This window comes from Hibiscus syriacus, unplaced genomic scaffold, assembly GCF_006381635.1.
Source record: "Hibiscus syriacus cultivar Baekdansim isolate YM2019G1 unplaced genomic scaffold, ASM638163v2 tig00110194_pilon, whole genome shotgun sequence".
In the NCBI taxonomy this organism is placed as follows: domain Eukaryota; kingdom Viridiplantae; phylum Streptophyta; class Magnoliopsida; order Malvales; family Malvaceae; genus Hibiscus; species Hibiscus syriacus.
Window position 1 is genome coordinate 389,236 of NW_024062620.1, and position 24,092 is coordinate 413,327.

At 31.1% G+C, this 24,092-nt stretch overlaps 2 protein-coding genes and 1 pseudogene across 2 annotated transcripts; all 3 read right to left on the bottom strand.

Annotated features, from left to right (window-relative positions):
• Positions 1-1,335: 1,335 nt before the first annotated feature.
• On the bottom strand, positions 1,336-4,044 carry LOC120217902 (annotated as a pseudogene).
• Positions 4,045-10,988: 6,944 nt separating this feature from the next.
• LOC120217904 (probable inactive nicotinamidase At3g16190) lies at positions 10,989-13,820 on the bottom strand. The gene is made up of 5 exons (XM_039214925.1): positions 13,686-13,820; positions 13,431-13,544; positions 12,695-12,929; positions 12,462-12,578; positions 10,989-11,241 (listed from the first exon to the last, which is right to left on the bottom strand). The coding sequence occupies exons 1-5, from the start codon at positions 13,731-13,733 to the stop codon at positions 11,168-11,170; spliced, it is 588 nt and encodes a 195-aa protein (XP_039070856.1). The 5' UTR covers positions 13,734-13,820; the 3' UTR covers positions 10,989-11,167.
• A 1,855-nt stretch (positions 13,821-15,675) lies between these two features.
• On the bottom strand, positions 15,676-19,103 carry LOC120217866 (peroxisome biogenesis protein 2-like). The gene is made up of 8 exons (XM_039214892.1): positions 18,889-19,103; positions 18,346-18,462; positions 18,082-18,235; positions 17,541-17,677; positions 17,327-17,427; positions 16,872-16,989; positions 16,288-16,454; positions 15,676-15,914 (listed from the first exon to the last, which is right to left on the bottom strand). The coding sequence occupies exons 1-8, from the start codon at positions 19,000-19,002 to the stop codon at positions 15,776-15,778; spliced, it is 1,047 nt and encodes a 348-aa protein (XP_039070823.1). The 5' UTR covers positions 19,003-19,103; the 3' UTR covers positions 15,676-15,775.
• Positions 19,104-24,092: the final 4,989 nt, after the last annotated feature.

The window sequence follows — 24,092 nt, forward strand, 5'->3', positions numbered from 1 at the left end:
TTTTCTCGACGGTGGTGCTAAAAAAACGTCGAGACTTTTACTTAAAATTCACGACGTTTGACAGCGTTTCACTTCAATTGATTTAAGGGTTTTGTTTGTCGCTCGATGACGAACACGATGGTGGTTTCAAAACGACTGAAGATCGGACGGCTCCAGAATAAGGATTGGAAGTTGGCGTTGGGGGAGGCAAATTATGAGCAATTGGTTCTTGAATATATAACCCAAAACTTGTCGACACTTCTAGGATAAATTCAGGGTTTGGTCCCTAAATTTCCTTTAAATCCAAAACAAACTATAAGTTTTAAAAACTTTTAATTTAATCATCAAATTTTGCCAAATTACTTAATTAATTTTTTTTCTTTTCAAATTTTCTGGGTTGTTACAGTGCGTGTGTGTTTTGTTAATAGCTAATAAAGATTCTGAACATATACGACCTTATAATCTATTCAGACTATTCAAAAAAATGTGTAAGGCAACTGAGTGTGTGAGTTTTTTGGTTGCAGCAAATACCAAAGTGGTGGATATGGTTGTATTATGTATGTCCCACGTCTTGGTCAATGAATGGCATGCTTACTTCCCAACGGAGATGTTGAGAAACAAATAGTTGCTTTTGGGGAGAAAACAACTGTGGCAGCTTTCCTTGGAGATTACTTTGGTTTTCACCATAGCTCCTTAGGCATTGTTGCTCTTGTTCTCTTTATCGTCCCTCTTATTTTTGCTACCCTGTTTGCTTACTTCATCCAAACACTCAATTTCCAAAGGAGGTAGCCACATCTTTCTAAACTTCTTTGGATTCAATTATTTGTGCAAGGACAAGTAGCTCTCTCAAAAAAGGACTCTAAATCCTGATTCTTGTGATTCTCCTTCAACCTAATGTTTTAAGCTGCAAAACCTAATTTTTAACTTTTGTAAATCACATGTGGACATTGATTTTATTTTAAGTACTTAAGTTTTCACTCGTTTACACTTCTGAAATAAATTATATATATATATGCGCGTGTGTATGCGTGTGTAATCAACCCAAATTTATCAGCTGCAAACACAGCTAATCATGGACTTAAATAGCAGATTGCTAATAACAGTAAATGTGTCACCCTAAACTGTTATTACACGATCATGATACCCATAATGTTCGCAATCGCAGTAAATATAATGCGACCGAAAGCGCGACTGCAATCGCAATTTAAACCCACGTTGTTAACTATAATAAATCCAAAGCTCAATCATCAGACCAACCGTTGTTTACTACAAATATGATATATGTAACAAATACAAAGTAAAAGAGGGTAAAAAATAAGTATATAGGATTGGGACACAGTTTCAGAGAATTTCACATAATCCAGAAAAGATGCATGATCTGGTTTCAAAAATTATATATATTTCCTACTTTACTAACACAAACACCATGTAAGCAAATCTTTAACTTCAACAACATCCATTTCAAGACTTTTAACTACACCAATCAAGCTAGGGTTGGTTCAGTACTTTAGACTCTGCATGGCTAACGTTGGTCCCTAGGTTAGCCATCTCCTCTTGTTTTCTCGAACCATTCCCTGCATGGCTAACTTTGGTTGGTTGGTCATCACATGGTCCATAAGCCCAGGCACAAACAAAGTAATACAGTAGATTTATAAAGCTCAATATGGCTAAAACCCAGTAGTACTTGTCAATACGACCTTTGTTATATTGCTTGAAACCCAACTCTCTTCTCCACCTCTTGATGTAATGTCATCGATGATGCTCACTACGACGCTAGCTAATAAGTTTGCCACGGCCAGTCCGAGTCCGAATAGCGCTGCGGCTATGCTCGACATGCTCTTTGGTAGTTCAGAGTAAAAGAACTCGGTCTGGCCTATTGCAGTGAAAGCCTCAGCTAAGCCATTCAACCCAAACTGTGGCACAAGCCATAATGCAGACATGTTCACAACTGCTTGAGGATTGTTTAAGAATCCTTCCCGGATTGCTTTTCTTCGCCTAGAGTTCTCGACGAATGCCGAAATCACCATAGCCATGCAGGTAAGAAATAGGCCAATCCCCATTCTTAGTTTGACGCCGATCCGTACCGGTTTACCCTTGAGTTTAGATGCCATGGGGAGAATGGCACGATCATAGAGAATAACCCATAGTGCAAGGGATATGATGTTGAACATTCCATAAGAGCCTGCTGGAATCTGAAACTTCTTTGTGAGGTGCCTGTCCATGGAGGTAGCTTGGAGTACAGGGAACGAATTTTGGCTTAAATTTATCGACATTATGATTCCGGTAGACCACAACGGTAAGACTTTGATAAGTGCTTTTAGCTCTTCCACTTGCTCTACCGTGCAAAGAGTCCATGGATTCGAAGCCGAGCCATCCGGGGCAATGTCTTGCCCTGTGTTCTTGATGATGCAAGCTTTGTTCAAGAATCTAAAAAGCACAAAGGCAACAAGTATATTAACATAAGGTTAACCAAAACAATCAAGCAGATTATCTAACTTGTAAGGGATAAATCATATGTTGCTATTAAGTACACATATCTGATGCTGGTATGGAATATGGTACATCAAGAGCTGTCCAAAAATTGAACATACTTGTACAGGAAGTATACCTTAACTTGTCAGTTGGTGCAACAATGTTTGAATCCCTTCTATGATGGTAACTTCCGGTTGAGTTTTGAAGTGGAAATGTTAGATTTCGGTTCCGATAAGCGACAACGATAACTTGCACAAATCCAGTGAGCAAGCTCTTGCTAGCTCTCATCTTGAGATAGAGAGGAGATGCAAGGAAAGCACAAGCGTCGAAAGCACATTAAGATTGCTGGAACACCAAATCCAACTCTATATCCAAGATGATCTTGAATATAAACAATGCCCGTCAAAGCTAATAGAACAGAAATGGCAGCAGAAGCATAGTACCAGCCGAAGAAGCTCTCGAGGACCCTGTCGTTTTTCAGATTATCTCTTCGGTCCAATTGGTCGGCTCCAAATGCCAAAGAACATGGTCTAACACCACCAGCTCCAATGGAGATGAGAACAAGTGATGAGATTAATAGAGTCATCTGAGCTGCTGTGGGAGATTTGCAGCTCTGAGTCAATATGTCACAAGTGGGAGGCTTTGATTGTGGAACCATGGCTGTTAACCATAAGAGTATCATCCCCTGTAGCATACAAAAATCTATTACAATGCCTTTAACCATAGATGATTATAAGATAGTATTTGTTCATAATATTTCTTAATCATTGACAACGCACACACCCTACCTACACAGCTACAAGAACCCGAGACCTCAAAGGAGAACAACACTCCTTTAACCATTTAGGCCATTCAACGAGTTCTTTAACCACAACAATTAAACATACAATCAGATAGAAAAGCTGTAATGCAATGGTCAATATTTTCTGTCATTGGATAAAGTAATCAATCAATGTCAATCATTTTTAAGATGAAAGAGGGTGAAGGAGAAAAATATTACCAGAAGACTACAAATGGAGCCGAAGCCAATGGTGAGGAAACGACCCAGATATGAATCAGCAACGAAAGCAGCCAAGATAGGGGTGAAATTGGTGGCAGCTTGCCAGAAGAAAAGAATGTTGGTGCCTTTTGCTACACCCATGTGATAGTCTTTGATCAGGTACAGTATCATGTTGGGAACCAGTCCATAGCTTGCAACCTTCTCCAATGATTCATTGCCTGCATTTTCAATCATGTCGCCATGAGAACTCATCTAAAAGCTTTCAAGTTCACCTCAAATCCATGTAAAAAGCTTATAGAAAAACACCCAAAACCAACGAAAAGCTAAGAATTTTATAGAAACACTTAGAGAGTGACACAATGGCAAAGAAAATGAACCTATTATGAATGGCATAGTAATGAGGCCACCCTTCTTTGATCTTCCCATCTCTCTTCCATCTGAACACTCCTCCATTTTATCTTCCATAGCTCAAATCTATAGCTTTTGACAGTGAAACCCCAAGGGTGCAAAGAGGGAACTAAAAATTCTCTCTTTGAGAAGCTCTCAAGTAGTGGGTTTTTAAGCTATGGAACAAGTGTTTGTGTGTAAAATCTAATAAACATTATAATACTATACAAATAATTGAGGAATAGACATACCATGATCTTAACACCTTTTTCTTGCTGGTTACATCAAACTTTTACATTATTTTTTTTTTCTTTGAATGAAAGAAAATCACTTTTTGAAATAAATAAAGCAGAATAATCATGGAAAACTTTAGGGATATGATGCAACATAATTCACTGTACTAGGATGGTCCACCAGTTTCTTTTGCTCTTACTTGCTCGCAATCACAAGTCAGTATCACTGCAGAGAAATCGTCTGCTCGAATAATAAGTTGAAAAGAAATTGTTATATAGGTGTAATAGAAATTATTCTATGAATTAAGATCTTTGTTATAGCTTAATGGAAATCGTCAAGAGTACGTGACGATTTTTTCATGCAAATGACATAGAAGAACATGATTTTTAGAAATCTTCAGCTCTTTCGACAAAAACGCATTCACGAGACAAAGTAGAGCAATGTAGGGTGCATGGGAAATACGTTCCATGCGTAACACTCTGATTATCGCATTTTTCAGATGGTATTGTAACAATCATCTTATTTCAATAAATAATTCACGAGCATTATGTAGGGAATTTTTTTTCACAACATTATCCGGGTACTTTTGCCGGCGAAATAATGAAGATAAAAAACAAAAGAAGAAAATGGTAACTCAGTTTCTCAAACCCCAAAGCAGAACAAGTCGCAGCACTGAATATTGGTTCACGACAATTCAGATTGAACGTGGGTTTTGGAAAAAGAAAAAACTAATTTCATTTCAAAATGTTTTTTTAGCAGAAGATGTTTTGCTGTATTTATTCACTCCTTCAGTTTCTTCATCTATCAGCCGTATTTTCCTTCATATTTATTGGAAATTGAAGCAATTCTTTATATATAAAGGGGTAGGGCTATTTAATGAGGCTTCCGAGGATCAAAGAAAACTGCCATAAATCCCAAACACACAGACGTTTTATATGGAAAGTCTACCAATTTCTTTTTCTTTTATCGTTTGGAGTTTGTAGAGACCGGAAACTGCATGATCTAACAATTTTATGATGCAGTTATTGATAGATTTACGTGATTGACTGATAGTTAAATCTATTCATTATGTTAATATATGAGTAATCATAATGTATTTATGTTTAACACCAAACATTAAAGATTACTATAAAATCTCTTAGTCAAAATTAAAGGAGAGATATAAAATAATATTTTTCGCTTCATCATGTCTATTTCTTTCTCTTCTTTTTCCTCATAAAAATAAAGAATATGTACCCTCGATTAACCATTATTTAATCACTAATAATAAATATATGCTCAAATTAAAAAGAATAAATCATCTATAACCACCCCAACTTATTATTTAATTTGCAAGAATGCATGTGCAAGTAGCCACACAAGACACTAACATGGAAGCCATGTCATTTTTTCTTTCTCTAGCATGGTCAGTTTTATGTTGACATGGACTACATTTTACTAATGTGGAAGCTCACATACATGGGTGGTAACGCCATTTTTTTTGTCCTTCTTCTTTATAAAGATTAAAATTTTAAAGTTTTATTTTTTTTGTTGTGTTGGCATCAGAATTGATGTTCTCTAGTATTGACCACTCAAGATATTAACGAACACGTCTCATCATTTTCTATTACTCTATCAATTTAAATTCTCTCAAAATCTCCTTAAAAGTTGCAAAACTCATAGAAAATTGATAACTATGTAAAATCTTCATTGTACGATTATCGTAGATTTGAAATATATAGCTCCTCCTCTTTCACCTCTCTACTATTAAAATCTTAAAAAAATATGTTAGTAAATCAAAGAAAATAAAAAAAACATGGGGTTTTTCATAAAATAAAGAAGGTTTTCATAATTTAATATTTAATGATGAAAATTTAAAAAAATATATATATAAATCAAATTTGAGATATGAAATTTTGAATATAATGAACAAAGGAAATGAAGTAATTCTTACGATTTCGTTACATCATAGTTGAACAAGGAAAAGATTTGATGAGATGAAAAGGTCCAAGTACAACGTCTCGACCGATGCAAAACAGTAATACAATTTATATTTTATCTGAATTTTCCTATTCTTACTTTGAAAAAATATGTATTGTACCTCCCAACAATTTAATTTTTAACTTTAGACCATAAAACAAATCTGTGCCTCTCAATGAACTTTGTTCATTAAAAGTTGTGTTGTGACAGGTGATATATATTCACTCTTTTTAATTTATACGAAGAAACACAATCCATTATTTAATTGAGGAAAAATAAATGATCATAATTTATATGAAATTAAAATTAATATATAAATCATATCAAGTCGTCAAAAATAAAATATATTACTAGATTTACATAAACGTACTTGAATCTATTGATAGATAATTAGAGATAGTTTAGTAGATGGTTGTAATATTTCAAAAAGACATATATATATATATATATATATATATATTTTTTACTGTAAAAACTCTTAAGATAAAAGTAATACAAGTTAAATTATTCATCGTGGACTGTTTTCTCTTTATATAAAACTAAATGTTAAATCAGATTAAAGTATATATAATTTTACCTCTTATCAAATTATAAATATTCATACTTTTATTTTCATGACACTTTAATACATGTAACATAATTGGTGACTAAATTTTGTGTCATATTTTATAGGATAAACTACACGTTTAGTACCATAACTATAATTTTTGTTCAGTTTTAGTCATCTAATTATATTTTTGTTTTAAAATCATACTTAATGTTAAGTTTTGGTTTCATTTTGATAATTTATTGTTAAAAAATTAAAAGTAATGATGACGTGTCACCATAAAGATAATGTCAAAATCATCATTGAGTTTTTTTAAAAGAAAGTGTCAAATCAGTAATTTTGTCAATATTTTAACGATTGATGACCAAAATAAAATCAAAACGAACATTATGTATAATTTTGAAATAAAAAATAGTTTAGTAACTAAAACGGAAAAAAATAATAGTTATGATATTAAAAGTATAACTTACCCTACTTTATAATAACATTATATATTAAACATATACATACACAATTACAGATTTTGATCCAACAATAATAAGCATCCGGAATGAAGTTGAAGAACTCATGAGGCCTTATGTAACTCCGTAAGTCTAAAAGAGTAACAATAAAAACATAATTTCCAAAAAAAAAAACAAAGAAATTACACACTTATCATTAAAGAACAAGCTAACTCGAGTGTCATAGACCCATACATCTAATTAAAGGCTGGATACACAATTCTATTCCTAATCTTAAAAAAAAAAACCAAAAGAGAGAATCTGTAGGAACGAAGCTATCTTTGAAGGAAGAAGCCAACCCCAAGGTCATAGGGTCATAAATCCAATAGTGAATAAATTTGGAGGGTTATGACTTATGAGAGTGGGGGAGGTCCCTAAATTATTTGCGAAGGAATTTACATTCACTGCATGAACAAGACACTGCAATAACGACAACCATACCTCTCTTGTAGCTATTTAGGCCTTGCGTGCTGCAGATGTCTCCCTTTCTTTCTAAGTTTCCCAATTACCTTCCTTTTTCACTGTAGGTTATATTAAGGGTATATTCTCTATCTAGTCACCGATATATTCTTTTGATTCTGTTTTGGTCACTCAACTATTTATTTTAAAAAATATACTTAACGTTAGACTTTGGTTTCATTTTGATCACTCGTTGTTAAAAAATTAAAGGTGATGCTAACATATTAGTATAAGATAATGTCACATCATCATTGAAAAAAAAGACACATTAATAGTTCTATTTATTTTTTAACAATGGGTGACTACAACGGAACAAAATTATAATGTTAGGTATGATTTTGAGAAAAATAATTGGGTGATCAAAACAAAATTATAAAAATATGTGCATGGCTATATATGTAGTTTATCCTTATATTAAATCATATCAAACTTCAAACTTTTTATTTATAACATTTAAAATTTAAAAAATATAAAATTTATTTTTATCTTTGGGAAAAAGAAAAAAGTGTGGGTTCGATTTCTCTCTCTTTTCTTTTTGGAGGATGTTTGGATGAAGAGAAAATTCCAACTCAAATGTTGGTAAAGATGGGGCCTTGATTTTACATCTTATCCTCTATTGTCTGCTCCCTAAAGAAATGGTTTTTGATACTCTTATTGCCTGATTAATGAACATCAACTGCTAAAAGATGTAGAATTTGAAAAGAAAAAAAAATCATTATCATTAATTTAAATTGTATTTGTATATTTATTCATGTTATAATGTGATTAAAAATTTTCTTTTATATAAATTTCAATAATTTTTATTATGGGGGTTTTGAAATATTTATGTATTGTAGATGATATTGTACTTGTATTTTTAATATTTTTTTAAAAATAATAAAATAATTAATATTAATAGAAGACAAGAAAAGCAACATCGACTATAAATATTTATTATTATTTTCATCATTCCACTGATAAAAGATATAAATGTGAAAGCCACCACGAAACTTTAAAGAATAAACTATTTTTTTTCAAAAAAAGTTTGAAGGTAAAAATATCATTAGACCATTTTAAATTACTGAAATTTTAGAATGTAGATGTATGATATATTTATCGACTAATTCGGATTGAATACGGTAGAGACAATGACGACCCTCTATTTGCAAACGTTAATGTTTGAACCCTTTACCTTGCTTAAGAATCTAGTATCTCATTTCATTAGACCAACCGATTGTTGGTGAATGTATGTCTTCTTTGATAATTAATAAAAAAATTATTAAAATAAAATATATTATTATTAAATTTAGAAAACAAACTGCTATCAAAAAGTCAAAATTGGAGTAATCATATCCTGGGAATGGACTCGATCATAAGGGCAGCCTTCGTTAATTTTTCAATATATTCTTTACGTAATAGTTTGGGAAACTTCTTTTTCAAAAGATAGATAAACTTAACTATTTATAACCACCTAACCAAACACCTTTCTTAAATGGATTATATGTAATTTTAAAAATATATTCTTCAAAACAGCCTTGAATCCTTAAAAGAAAGACTTCAAACGATTATATATCTCTCTCTCGACAAGTCGCGACCTTTTAACATACTACTTATATATATTGAATACACCCTTAATTTTTATTTATATATATTTATAATTATCTTTGTGGGAAAAATCTTGTGAAACCCTCTTAAATGTTTTAAAAATTCTATAATTAGTGACGGATCGAGAAACTTAAAATTGAGAATCTAAAAATTTTAATACTTTTTTAATGAAATGGGTATATAATTTTTTTCTTTCCCTTAATATATTGAACTATATATAAGAATTTATCTAAAATAATGAGTGTACACTTGGACCCCTAAGAGGCAAAGTGTATTCTCCCCTGTCTGCAACGTGATTATTTTATTTGATTTGTAATATAATTTATTTCTTATAATATAAAATTATTAATAATAAGTATTATTTGAGGTATAATGAATAATTTTATTATCTTCAGTTTTATCAAAATGCTTTGAGATCTTGATTTGTTTTGTCGTTCGTGCAAGGTTTTGGTCGTGCCGTTTGTGCATCTTTTGGACTTGTGAAGTAAAATAGGTTTTTTTTATAAATTACAAGTTTAGTATCTCAACTATTATTTTATTCTGTTTTTGATATCTAATTATTTTTTATTTCAATATTTTATCTAATATTACATTTTAGTTTTATTTTTATCATCCACTGTTAAAAAACTAACGATGCTACTGATGTGTCACTATAAGATAATATCATGTCATCATTGATAAATTTCGATTCTACTAGTGTGAGATTCAGACAACCACTTGCGGTGGAAGACAAAGCTTTGAAGATGGCAGTGTAAGATGATGACAGTGGAGAGAAGCAAATGAAAAAAAGTAAAAGATACTGAAAATCTAGGGTGCTCCCTCTCATATGAAACAATGATTGTTTTCAACTGCATTTCAATCACAATCTTTGGATGATTGCTTGTGATCTTCCAAAACTTCGGTGGTCACATGTTCATGACAGGTGAACTACTTCCCCGGTCACGATCTCTTTTTCCGGACCACCTTCACTCTCCTTCCTATGTGACACATCTAATAGAATTGTTGATAATAACATTTACGCTGGGATTATAGACGGCTCATTTTTTTTAATTTAGATGAAAGATCATCATAATTAACTTAATCCAAAGTTGATATAAAATAATTAAAAAATAAAAATTTATCATGTGACACGAGACAAGAGTAGAATCGAATTGCAAATGCCTTAACAAAATTAAATCAGGATCAATCACTAGATCTATCCATCTAATTTCACTTTAATCATCTGGGTATACAGTAAAAATGAGAAGGTAATAGAAAGTGAAGGCAAAAGATTCAACTGCTCCAAGTGCAACTACAGACGCAAACTAGGTATCGACTTGGATAGACCACCTCCCCACCCCTACCCTTCTATGTTTTTAGGTACACCAGTGATGAATTTAAAAATATTTGAGTATGAATACATATATATTACCCACGTAAAATTTTGTATAAAATATATATAAATAAAATTCTAATATAAATATAAGATTTATAATGTTATTTAATAAATCAAATATAATTTAAAATTATATAAAAAAAGAAGGGATTTTAAGAAAAAAATATTGATGGAAGTACAACAGAGTTAATGAATTGATGGGATAAAATAATTTACAAAGAGTTGCAATCAAAGAATTAAATTGAATAAAGTAAAAATTTGAAGGAGTAAATTTAAAAAAAAAAAAAAAAAGAAAGATAAATTTTGATTTCGAAAAGAGGAATTTAACTTGTATATGTATTGAGTATGTCGTTCAAATTTGATCAAAATAAACTTGAGGAATTCATTCGTGTTAAACGCATATTTGTATGTGCCAAATATGACCAACAATTTAACCATATCCGTACGAGCACATTTGTATCCAGCAAGTAACATAGAAGGCGAAACCAAAGATGAGCAATTCCAATGAAAAGAAGCTTAAGATGGCTGAAACCAGCTGACCCTCAATCATCCTTACTATTACAACATGGAAATAAGATGCTATTCCACACGATAAGGTCATTCCGATACTACGAGGTTAATGACATGGGAGAATACATACATACATACCACTTCGACAACCATTTGACCGATCAGACGTCGGTTTCGCACCACTCCTGTACTGTTGGCATTGCAACTCCAATATTTCTCATGTCAAACAGATTGGCTGCATCAGTTTAAATTTCAAAGAAATAATTTGTATTTGGTTCTCTCAAAGTTGGATTGGAAGCACAAAAATTAACTTCTTTTCCTATGTCAATGATGGTAGGCAAATAAGAAACAGAAATGTCTGTTAAATTTTACACCGTGACAATAGATCCGACCTCTCTTTGTATATAGCAAAATACAAAGTCTGAAAAAAAAAACAACGAAACAGAAGCAGAGTACAAAACACAAGCAGAGAACAAGTCAATACACGATTATCAACTATTTAATCAAAATGGCAGGGGAGTTTATCAAACATATATATATATATATATGCCATAATGTATATTTTTGTAGATATATAAAAGGGTATTTCTATAATTTTCCCGAGGCGGACAGGTTTTTCCTAAATCCAACCCCAACTAATTTGATAATTACATTTCCACCAGCCTTGAACCTGACTTTTTTTTAAATAAAAATACCCCACCGATCGGATTGACTCAAAATCCGATCAATTCCAGATTTATCTTCCATTCCTACTCATGTTCTTCATTTCTCTGTATTCTCTCAACATTCTTTTTCTCAGAAGGAAACTGTTGTGTTTCTTCACTAGGAAATCTTTTGAATCATTATGCCGATCTCACCTCGACATAGAACTGTTATTTCTACTAAATCTTTTATATAGTCCCATGATTTTATTCAACACTCTCCAAGGTTCCTTACATCGTCCCCTCTTTATATGTTTCGATTTGCATTCATCTTTCATCAACTCAAGGAAAGACCTTGGCTAACAGCCACTACTCTATTGCACCCTCAAACAAGGCTTTCAACACAAATCACTAACCTTACGTTGTTGATCCACTAATTACACATATAAGGACATCCATGTCCTCGTTTAGTTATATTCCAGCTTCTTTCATATACGCGTTTAAACAATCACCTTGATATTTTACCACGGTAAAATCAATCGTCTCTACTCTTTTACAGTACTACCACCATAGAAGTTTGCAAGTCTGAGATCGGATTTTCATTGGCCTATAATCCCCCCATTTGACCTAGCATAATCTCCACAAAAACTGTTTTATAAAGTTTTTTAATCACTAAAAACGTAATAATGCCGTCTTTTAAAAGGTTCCAACTCGTCCTATATAAATGATTAAGTTCATAAGCATAACTGCACGACCATGCTTTCGTTCTCTTCCTAGTGGTAGATAAATTGATTAGGGAAGTGAAATTTTGTACCATCATGTATATCAGGTGTTGCAGCAGCTGTGGCATCAACGATAACAGTAACCGGTTGGTAGTTATGTGCTATGGCGTCAAAGACAGTCTGCCGGATGCAATTTGGAGTTTGTACGCCTACAAAAGAGATTCAGGAAAACACTGAAATGTTAATGCCACGTAACATAAAGCGATAAATGCCTCTCAATTAATCACATAAATTCAAGATTTCACAAGCTCTGATATCTCCTTACCAACAACAACTAAACTATTTACCCCATTACTCTGTAGGAAAGAATGAAGATGGGTCGCAAAGAATGCACTAAAACGAGTCTTCACCAACTTGTAATCTCCTTCTTTTATCACAAGGCCATCCACCAGTTCTGCACCTAAAGTTCCCTTCGTGGTTGGACCCTCTTTCCCCGGAGAGTACAAATGCTGACGAAAGAGTTCGACATCCCTTCCTAAATAATCATGTTCACGAACAACCTAAACCCAAAATTAATCTTTTCACAAACGTCTCAAGATTACAAACAAAGGAAGAAGCACTTTGTAACAACACTGTTGAAATTATTTCAAAGAATATGAAATTGTCCCAAAGTTCTCTTCAATTCTCAGAACTGGTTCCAGCCTTCCAGGGACAGGAAAATAGCTTCAATTACTTAACTTTAGAAAATTGATCACCTATCCAATATCTTTTTCTAAGAGCTCCCTAAAAAAACATTTTGCATAAAATATAAACCAATTGGGTCCTAACATTTGTGAATGGAGTAAATTGGGTTGCGAGGGTCACGGTTTCTTCAAAACCTAATCTAGATTAGTCGGTTAATAAATTGGATACATGTGGTTATATATATTAAAAAAAGAACCTTTGGCTTTTTCATTTTCTTGATAAACCAAACATCCTAGGTGACATTTTCCAACCAACCAAACAGAGAGAATTGAGACAACTCGGAAAGATTAAAGTGAATAAGAGGTTAGAAAATTTACCCATACGACGAGAATTCCACGCTGCCGGGCGATTTCAACAGTCTTTATGACATTAGGAACGATGGCTTTGCCTCCTTTTACTCTCATCAACCCATCATCTAATATAAAGTCATTCTATAAAAAAAAAGGAAAACCCAAAGTTCTCCATTTATCAATGAAAGAAAAAAAATCCAACTCCAATGTTCGTGATTCATATGCCATAGTATATATAATTTGCATTACAAGAAGGAAAAAGGATAAGAAGAAAGATGAAACCTGCATGTCAATTACAAGGAGAGCCGTGTGCTTCCATTTTTCTGTCATACCTTCTATCCCAAACTCTGAAAATGCTTACTGTTCAACCAAGAGCTAAAACTTGAGCGGAAAAGATTTTGAGCGAAGTAACTGGATTGAAATTGACAAATTGTCGGCTCATTAATATTGTGTTTTCGAAATCGAATTCTATAGCCCAATGGCCCATTTGGTGGTGCTGATGCAAGAAATAACTTCGGGCAGAGTTTGAAACTAACGAACGAGGGAGGAATCAAAATAATAAGAATAGAAAAAGAAGGGCTGGGATTTTTTTCCTTCCTAGTTCTAGTGTTTGTCTTGATTAATTCGGATCGACAAGCATCTCACACCAGATTTTAGTGGGTGAATCTTCCAACAAAAATTTTCTACATATATAAATATTAGAACTCAATATTTTACTTAAACGATATCAAATTATTTACTACTTAAATCAACTACTATATAAGATTTTTAGTTTAGAAAATAGATAGAGAATAATACTTTAGCAAAAGAACTATTATAGGAGATTCTTAAAGAAATGTTTCGGATATTAGAGGAGTGAGGTTGTATCACTTATGATAAGAATTGACTTTATATCATTCTACTCGATGACAGATTGTCTAAGGGTTAAGGTGAAAATGTGTATTCTAAAATTTAAATTTTCTTCATATAATTATCTATTTTATTGATTATACTTATCTCATACAAAATTTTATATGATTATATATATATATATATATATGTCTATTTTAAAAAAAAATTCTGGATCAGCAACTAAATGAAACTGCAACAATAGTTACAACCTTTTTATTGTGAGATATACTCTTTATGTCATAGAATGCATATTATTATTATTATTTTATTAATCTAAAGTGATTACAAGTTATAATATTAGTTATAAAGATTTTTAATTATTTGACAATTAACGTTTAAATATTCTATAATCGCTAGTGCTCAAACCTGATAATTTATAAGAATAACGATCATCCCTTAAGGCTTTAACTATTGAGATCGCTTAAATGTATATTATTATTTAGAAAATAGAATGCATATTAGGATGAAGAACAATGTACTGGTTGTACGTTCTTACTTGATATAATTGCTATATTATCGATATATATATATATGACATTTTTTTAATTAAATAATTCAACTTTTTATTTATTTATTTTAGACTTGATGTATATAACTTAGGGTAAACTATATATTTAGTACATTAACTATTATTTTTATTTAATTTTGATATCAAAATTTATTTTTTAAATCATACATAATATTTAGTTTTATTTTGATACATTCTCATTAAAAACTTAACAGAACGTTGATGTTATTTTTTTATATTTTTTTAATGACGACGTGACATAACCTTAGGGTGTCTCCTCAACAACTATGTTAAGATTTTAATACCAGAGTATCAAAATAAAACCTGAAATACACATTAAGTATGACTTTGAAAAAAAATAAATTTTAAGTATCAAAACGAAATAAAAGTAACAATTTAGGTATTAAACGTATAGTTTATCCTATAATTTATTTGAACAAAGTATCAACACGAAAATTTCGAAATTATTTCATCGACCAATTCCATCGAAAATAATTGGTTATTTCCTAGTAATGTCCAACACATTCATCAAGTGTGTATATATATATATATTGAACTGACCACTAGTATCTGATCTATTGACTGACTAATTCAGATAGAGTTTTACAAAAGCCTATTACGAGGGCAACCCTTCCAACCCAGTTCACTTCATTCTCAAACAATAGAGTTCGAATGGAGCAATCATTGAGTATATATTCGACACAAATTTCCAACATTTCCACAAACATGTTAAAATTTGAGCACAATGAATCCAACACTAGAACCTTGGTTTGGATAATCAAACACAGTTTTTGAAGAATCTCTCTTCCGTGAGTGGAAAAAATTAACCAAAGTAACAGTTGAGAAAAAGAATGACTAATACCCTTTGGGGTTACAAATTCTTTGAAACAAAATTCTTCATTTTCTGAAATGATTTGTATGCAGATACAGGTTTCTGAGAGTATAGCATTCATATAATCCTTATTTTTCGATACTATGAAAAGTACTCACCACGAGTTTTATGCTCAACAACACTGCCATATCGCTGCATCGCTGCAACAGGCTCGTTGCATCTGGGACATCGGAACGAGGGAGCTGCTGCGCATCGTGTTCTTAGGCAATAGTAGCAATACCTGTGAATTGAAGTTCGGAATCGTTAAGCAAGCAATACTAGTAAATTACTCTTTAAACAATGTGAATCATTGGAGCTGCGCAAAATATATTTTCATGGAGATAGCTGTTAATGGTGGGATTTGAAAAATACACGCCCAAGATACAAACTGATCATCATTTACAGGTCAGTCTTTTTATTCATCCAATGCACAAATTCATTAAACATGTTCAAGCCAACCATTTGCAGCATTGGGCAACACAAGCCTCGTATCTTTTGAAAGTTGGGCCCCAAAAATTTTGGGCAGGCTCGTGAATGGTGGGCACAAATTTAATTGTTTAAAAGATCACCACCCCCCCCCCCCAAAAAAAATAGCAAATAAAAAGTTAACCTACCTGTGCTGACAAGGGATGGCAACATAAGGAAGTGTTGGACTTGCCCGACAAATGGGACAATTAGAGTCATCGTCTGTAGAACTTGAACCCTTGTCCTCTGAGAACGGGCGGAGAAAACTTTTAATGGTTGACGAGTTAAGAAGAGGGAGAAGGAGCAACAGCATCTCCTACATGATAGCAAAGAAAATATAAGTACTGACACATATTCATAGGAGAGGGGAAACTTCGCTTATTAGATACGTTGACATCGATGATAGAACAGGTAAAAATTGTTCTCATATCAAGAACCAATACTTAATGACCCAAAATAGTAAGCTATTCGATTATTATCTTATTGTTTTCAGTAAATCAGGTTACCAAAGGTGAAGTTTTAAAAAACTCGAGGACCAAATTACATGCATTCTAAATGTCCCAAACCAAACTTAATAATTAAGTGTTAACTTACTCACGGTTTAATAGATACATGGCAGGTGTATAAACCTACTCGAAGTTTTCAAACCCCATTGCCAACTTATGGTTATAACCCTAAATCAAGCACTAAGATAAACAAGAATTGAGATGTGGCTTAAGCAAGGAACAATTACTGAGAACTCGTTCCAAACTAACTGGCGATTCATGTACTCAAAGCTAACGGCTCGATTCATATTAGGGCTTGCATAGACCAGTCTTGCTCTTAATGCTCTTTCAATCAGATTTCTATACCTGCATCAGAACAAGGGAAGAATTCAGATCAACTCTGAATTTCAAAAGGTGATCATGAAACCATCAAGCTTTCATGTTCGATAGAATAAGGTAATATATATTAACCCAACAACCAGACAAACAGATCAGGTTCACAAAGTGAAGATGATAAATGGTAAACTTAATTCTATAAAAAAAATGGTAAACTTAAGATGAAATGCCATATTTAATGCTTGTTATCAGTGCTTCTTCGCTTCTGTATGTGTGTATTTTTCAGATAATATTAGTGAGATTCGAACAATATATGCTTCAACATTATAAGGTTTCCACTTATAGGAAACAACACTTTCAAACGTACCTTCCCGTGTAAAGAAATATAAGTAGGTTGCCAAATGATGCAGCCTTGTAAAGCCCTTCTATTCGTTGCATCAAATTCCAAGCTCGCTGTGCCAATGGCCTCTGAAGAAGAAAAAGGAAAATCAGTATTGACTTTGGACGGAGTTCAAATTAAAACTCTTTATTAGGGAAGAAAATGAAGAAGACGAAAATAGAAGCGATTCATAAATCAGAACCTGCTCAGAATCACCCCATCTGCGGAAAGCAGAGAATGACTGTAAACGAGCCCAAATGTACTGACCACCGACCGTAGCAATGCAATACCACATCTTCTGAGTAACAGTCAGTCCAGGCCCCTCCAAACCCGTTCTTACTGCAAAAGATAAGAATAGCACAAACTAAGGCTGTAAGTGAGGCTGAATGAAACACAGAGAGGAAAAAAGATAATGTCAACCAGCATACAAGTTAAACAGCTACAAAAGGAAAAAGTACCAGAGGATGATTTGGCTGGTAAGCTAACATAGGGAAAACCATACATAAACTCGAATGAAATTCAAACAAGAAAAGAAAGAAAAAAATACAAAACTAAACATCCCGCAAAAATATTCTGATATACAAATAATTGGATATCTTAGAATACATGCAAGTCAGTTATCACATCATAAAATGTATGAAGGCAAAGTGGGGCAGTATCAATGCTCATACATGAGAATTTAAACTAGCGAAACCCAAAATTTTAAGTATTTCGATAAGAAAAAGAAGTCCAGACCTTCTTACCTTTTCCTCTTATTTCCATGGCACGTTCATCTCTATACCTCAGATTCATAAGTGCAATTCCAGGAGTAGGCTTATCTACCCAAATCGAGAACTTCCAAATGAGAAACTCGAGGAAAGCATCAAGTTCTGGTTCATATTGAAATAGCATTCCTGGCTAACCCCAAACAAAACATAGAACAATATCAGAAAACTCGATAGCACAATTTCATTTTAGATACATGGAGAATGCCTTCAACCAAAGGAAAATAGAAGAAGAAGAAAAACCTTCATCAAGGAGAAAACTTTAACCAGCTGTTCTTTTAACATGGCCGACATCTCAATATCCAATCTAGCAGCATCAAACTGATTAACTCTAGATATTGATATGGGTAGCGCGGAATGCTGCATGAATTTACCATAAACAGTTAATAAATTGATATGCCAAAGTTAAACACTGGCAAAATTGGAACAACCAGAAAAATTTTCAGAAATATCAAAACTTTTCTTCCACACATATATCCAGAGAATTAGAAGTCCAAATTTGTTTTCCACTATCATAATGCAATTCCATTCAACTTTAGCATATCTAGTCCTTGATACACATATTCATATTATTTATATATAAAAAAGTAGCCCAGAAATTTTCCAGATATCATTTCAAGAAAAAAAAAAACAAGTTCCCCGTGAATTCTAAAGAGAAATCAGGGTTCCCTAAGACATAATATGTTTGGCAGAGCTTTTTAGGCAATTATCAACAAAGGGTAAGCGTTTCTTTTCAACTTTAACAAAATTTCAAGCAAAAAAAAAGAAAAAATTAAAATAATTTACCTGATGAGAAAGAGAAAGAGAGTGCCAGAGAGGGAATAGCTTTTGGTAAGGAGTAACCCAAACATCTTCTTCAGGTGCTGCTGCCGGGGATGGATTGCCTCTAACAATAACCATTTGATGAGATTATAATTTGAGTATCTTTCTTCTTCTTTTGGTAAAATTAGTTGCTGAGATTTGTCTGTTGTTGAAGTCTGATTTCTTTTCTTTTCTGAGGAAAAAAATTTGAGAAACCGCAGCTAAAAGCCTTGATAGGTGGACCTTTAAAGATGTTTGACTATAATTAATTTTTTGGAAAATAAATTATTAAAATTTGAATTACTGGAATTGAAAAATAAATTACTAGAATTTGAATTCTGAAAAATGTTACATTTCTGGAAAATGTTTTTCGGAAAATATTTTCCGTAAAATAAATTAAATTTTTCTGAAAAACATCTGAAAAACGTTTTATGATGTTTGAAATATATTATTTAAACATTTTTTCCACTAGTTAAAAAGTTTTTTAAAAATTATTTATTACAAATATTAAATATAATAAATAATATTATTTATCATAAAACTTAATATTATTATTTTAAAATATTAAAATAATTTATTTATTATTAAATATTATTTTTATAATTTTATTAATAAAAATATTAATTTTTGTATATTTTAGTGAAATAAAATATTATAAATTATATTAATTATTTATTAAAGTAATAGTATTATATTATATTTTAAAAATATTAATTAGTATATTTTAAATATCTTTATTAAAATATTATTTAAATATATAAATAATATTATTCATTATTAAATATAAAAAATTTTATTATATATTATTAAAATAAAAATATAATATCTTATATTATTATAATATAATTGATTATTTTATCTAATATAAAAATATAATATAATATCATTATAAATATTAATAAATAAATAAATAATATTTTGATGAAAATGATATTAAAATATTTTATTAATATTAAATTCATAAAATAAAATTATTTTGAGTATTTATTCTTTGAAGTGAAAAGTTCGGAAAATGACTTATGGAAAATGAATCCGTAAGTCATTTTACAGAAAACACAAAGGAAATTCTGTTATTAGGAAAATGAATTACATTCCGGAAAACCAATTACGTGAAATAAAAATGAGAAAACATTTTCCGGAAAACGAATTAAGTGAAACAAACACGGGAAAACATTTTCCGAAAAATGAATTACGTGAAACAAATACGGGAATTCGGGGAAAACCAATTCCGTAATTCCAATTACGACAACAAAACACACCCTAAATTTTAATATTTTTTGGCCTAATGACCTTTTTGGTCCTTAAAGTTTTAAAAAAAATATTTTATCACTTAATTTTTTTCTCTTTCAATATTTAAATTTTATTTTTTTATTAAATTTAATCAATTAATAAAAAATAATAAACTTTTATATATTTTATAAAAAATCCTATGTTTCTGATTTTTTTTATAATTTTATTTTTTAATAATTTAAATATGTTTTCTATATTTTTATATTTTATTGTTTCAAAATTTTTAATAAAAAAAACTACCACCAATATTACAAAAAATAATACATATTAATTTAAAGAATTTATTATATTTTATCAGTTCATTTAATTTAATAAAAAACTTTAAAATTTAAAATATTTATAAAATGTTATTGAGTAAGCTTTTTTAAAAGAGTAAAGTACAAAAATGGTCACAAATGTTTGAGTACAATTTTATTTTATTCATCAAAGTTTCAAAAATAACAAATTGATTATTGACATTATTGATTTATAACAAATCGATCACTCGTCGTTAACAATCATTGTTGTAGTAACAAAATGTTGATTTAACACGTTAAATTAATTGACCTAACACCGTTTGACCATAGAGGACATTTTTGACTGGTTATTTAACTCTCCTATCTTGTTTTGTTTTTTTCTCGTCATCTTTGTTTTGTTTTTTTTTCCACCACAAAAGCATAAGCCAACTTCTTTCGATATAAACCTCCATCTCCATGACTTGTAACTCATTTTCTATTTGGGTATCGAAAACTTGACCTTCGTTTCTTTTGTTTATGAGTGATTCCTCTGCTCAGACAACATCGAGTAATAGGAATATTGCTTGACCATGTTGAGGGAGGTGATTGTTGGCATTCACGTTGGCAATGTTTTTGTTACTCGATGTTAACAGAGCAGATGAATCACTCAAAAGTTAAAAAAACAGAGGTGGAAGTTTTCGATAACCAAATGGCAAAGAGCTTGAGGTGACGGAGGTGGAGTTTCTGTCGGAAGAGAGAAAAATAATGAAAAAAAAAGTAAAACAAGAGAGTACAATCAAACAACCGATCAAAAGATGTCCTCAATGGACAAATGGTGTTAGGTCAGCTAGTTTCCTCAATGGCAAATGGTGTTAGGTCAACTAGTTGAACATGCCACATCAAGATTCTATTATTTCAGTAACAGTTGTTAACGACGAGTGACCAATTTGTTACAAATCGATAATTCTAGTAATTAATTTGTTATTTTTGAAATTTCAATGTAAAAATGAAAACTTACTCAAACATTAGTGATTATTTGTATAATTTACCCTTTTAAAAATTCATAAAAAGAAGGAGATGCCGTTTTCTACTTTACTTAATGAGGAAATACTAAAGAATTTTATTTTGGATTCCCAATTCGGATTTCTCAGCTTATCATATGTCTCATGTCATTGGCACTTATCAGTATTTATTTGAAAATGTTTATAGGAAAAAGATCATTGAAATCAATCATTAACATGCATGAGAATATGTTTTCATACTACATGTACATGTAATACGAAATGGCTACATCTGATGAATGAGAATATGTTTTCATATGTTCAAGGATCCTCTCCCAAAAATTTTTGATTTAATAGTATTTTATGTTCTTATCAATTTAATTTAATATAAAATTAAACTTTTATAATAACTAAGGAATAAATATATAATAAGTCTCTATTATTTTGAACTTAAGTTTTTGTCCTTCTTAATATTTGCTTCTGAATTTGTCCCGCATATGATGATAATAATTTGAATGATGAAGATTAAGTTGACACCTCATATAATTCGTTTAGTGAATTTAATGGTGAAAGGAAGTGTTATTTTATTTAGAAAATTCGGGTTTGAAATGCTAAATTTACAGAGAATATATATTTTATCGATGGTTAAGAAAAATTTAAAACAAATACTATTTTATATTTGTAATCTCCCTAGAAAGTTGATACCTTATGCTTAGCTATCACATGCATTACCCAAAACTCAATAATAAGGAGATGATTTTTGCATCTTAACCCTTCCATCAACGATAATAAATTATTATGGTTTTGTTCTACCTTCAAAATAATGGGCAACAGGCCACCCGTCCTTGCTGGCTGCCTACAATAATAAACTTAAATTATAACAATACTAGATGGGTTGATATCATGGACATGTGAACTCCCACGTTACTTGTATATTTAGATATGTTAGGATAAACCTAATCAATATTTTTTTTAATAACATGGAGTGATTATAAGATATTATATGTTCAGAATTCTTTTAACCAATTGATAATGCACAAACTACATAAACACAATTACTCGAATTCAAAACCTTTAAGAAAAACAACTTTCTTAATCTAATCCATATTGTCTTTTAATATATCTATTAATATAAATTTCATTATTTGTCCGTGATTATTAATTTGATTCCATAATTTGATTTATCAAATAAAAATAAACTAAATAATAACAAAAGAGTTGATTTTTTAATAAAATATCTAGTTCATATTACACGCATCGGTACTTGAAATAAACAATATAAATAACTGTATATATCGTCAATAATCTTTAAGACATTATGAAGGCTTAGAACTAGGGTAGCGGAGTAGTGTTGCCTTAGTTTAGGTTTTAACCCATTTGATTATATTCCTTCACGTTGCTTGTTCTCGTTGACTTCTGTGTATCATTCTTTTCATGTTTCCTCTTTTTAATTTTAGTCGAGTCTTACGTTTTTGTTTATATGCAGAGCTTTTTACGCAAGGAGTTACTTGCAGGGATTACTTTCCATTACAAACACGCATATGTAGACTGCATATGAAGATTGTTCAACTATGTAATTATTTATTTATATATACATGCATTGCATTTTATTTTTATTTTTATTTTTCTGACTGTCGAAGGTCTTTTACGGAAGCTGCTCTCAACCTGGCGTTGGGGGCAGCCTACTACCCTACCTCCCCTTACCCCATTACATATGGGAATAAAGTTTTGCTGTTGTTGTGATTACAAATTCTCGGTTGAAATATATTTATTTTTTTACATATCACTACTATTTGTAAACCTTTAAAAACTCTTCGTGATATTACACGAACAACAAACTTTCTATCTACGATTCCTATAGGGAATGAAAGTTCAAACAATGAGTCTATATTACCTTAGTGGTGTTCAGTCAAACCAATAAAATTAAATAATTATATTAAATAATTATAATGATAAAATATGGAATCAAATTATCATAAATACACAATATCAAATCATCAATAATGATCAAATTACTTACCACATAATTTGAATAATATATCAATAATAATAAATTCAATTTCCACCGCACAATTAATATCATTGTATCTTTTAATATTTGTAAGATTCCCTTAACTCAATTGATACATATTTATCGTATAACACATTACAAATAGTAAACGATTTATATTCATATCACGAACTAATATCATATGACACACTAATCATAAAAATCAAAGTCATACATGTATACCTTAAGCATGGCAATGTAGGATAGATGAGTATACTCCAGACATCATTACCATAATATCATCAAGTGCCGCTGTTGGACAATGTTCGACTCGTATTTATCAAAAAAGTTTGTTACTTGAATCGACTCATTGCTCGTTAAAATTTTGTTCGACTCGTTAAAAAAACTTATTGCTCATTAAGCTCACCAAAATTTGTATCTTATTTTTTTAACAATTTATACCTAAAGGATGGGAAGAGAAATTTCGCTCCTAATGAGTATTAAACCTACAACCTAGGAGAGAGGGAAGATGACAACTGAAAGCTCTTAACCACTTGTTCTAAATTATGTGGATAGTTTGTTTGTTTAGGGTTTGATCGATATTGGTCACCAATTTAAAAATTAAGGGTAATTGGTCCCTCACATAATTGTTCCGCCCGATTTAAGTATTTCTGCTATTAATTTTTGTTAACC

Bases quoted from the DNA above. Each gene is read 5' to 3' on its own strand.
- LOC120217904 (XM_039214925.1), bottom strand. From the start codon at position 13,733: ATGACAGAAAAATGGAAGCACACGGCTCTCCTTGTAATTGACATGCAG. The intron at 12,930-13,430 runs GTAAATTTTCTA...TTTTGGGTTTAG, and splicing joins GTGGAATTCTCGTCGTATGG to GTTGTTCGTGAACATGATTA. The intron at 12,579-12,694 runs GTAAGGAGATAT...TCTCTTTTGTAG, and splicing joins AAATAGTTTAGTTGTTGTTG to GCGTACAAACTCCAAATTGC.
- LOC120217866 (XM_039214892.1), bottom strand. From the start codon at position 19,002: ATGGTTATTGTTAGAGGCAATCCATCCCCGGCAGCAGCACCTGAAGAA. The intron at 17,678-18,081 runs GTAAGAAGGTCT...TATCTTTTGCAG, and splicing joins CATGGAAATAAGAGGAAAAG to TAAGAACGGGTTTGGAGGGG. The intron at 16,455-16,871 runs GTAATTGTTCCT...GCTATCATGTAG, and splicing joins TAGTTTGGAACGAGTTCTCA to GAGATGCTGTTGCTCCTTCT.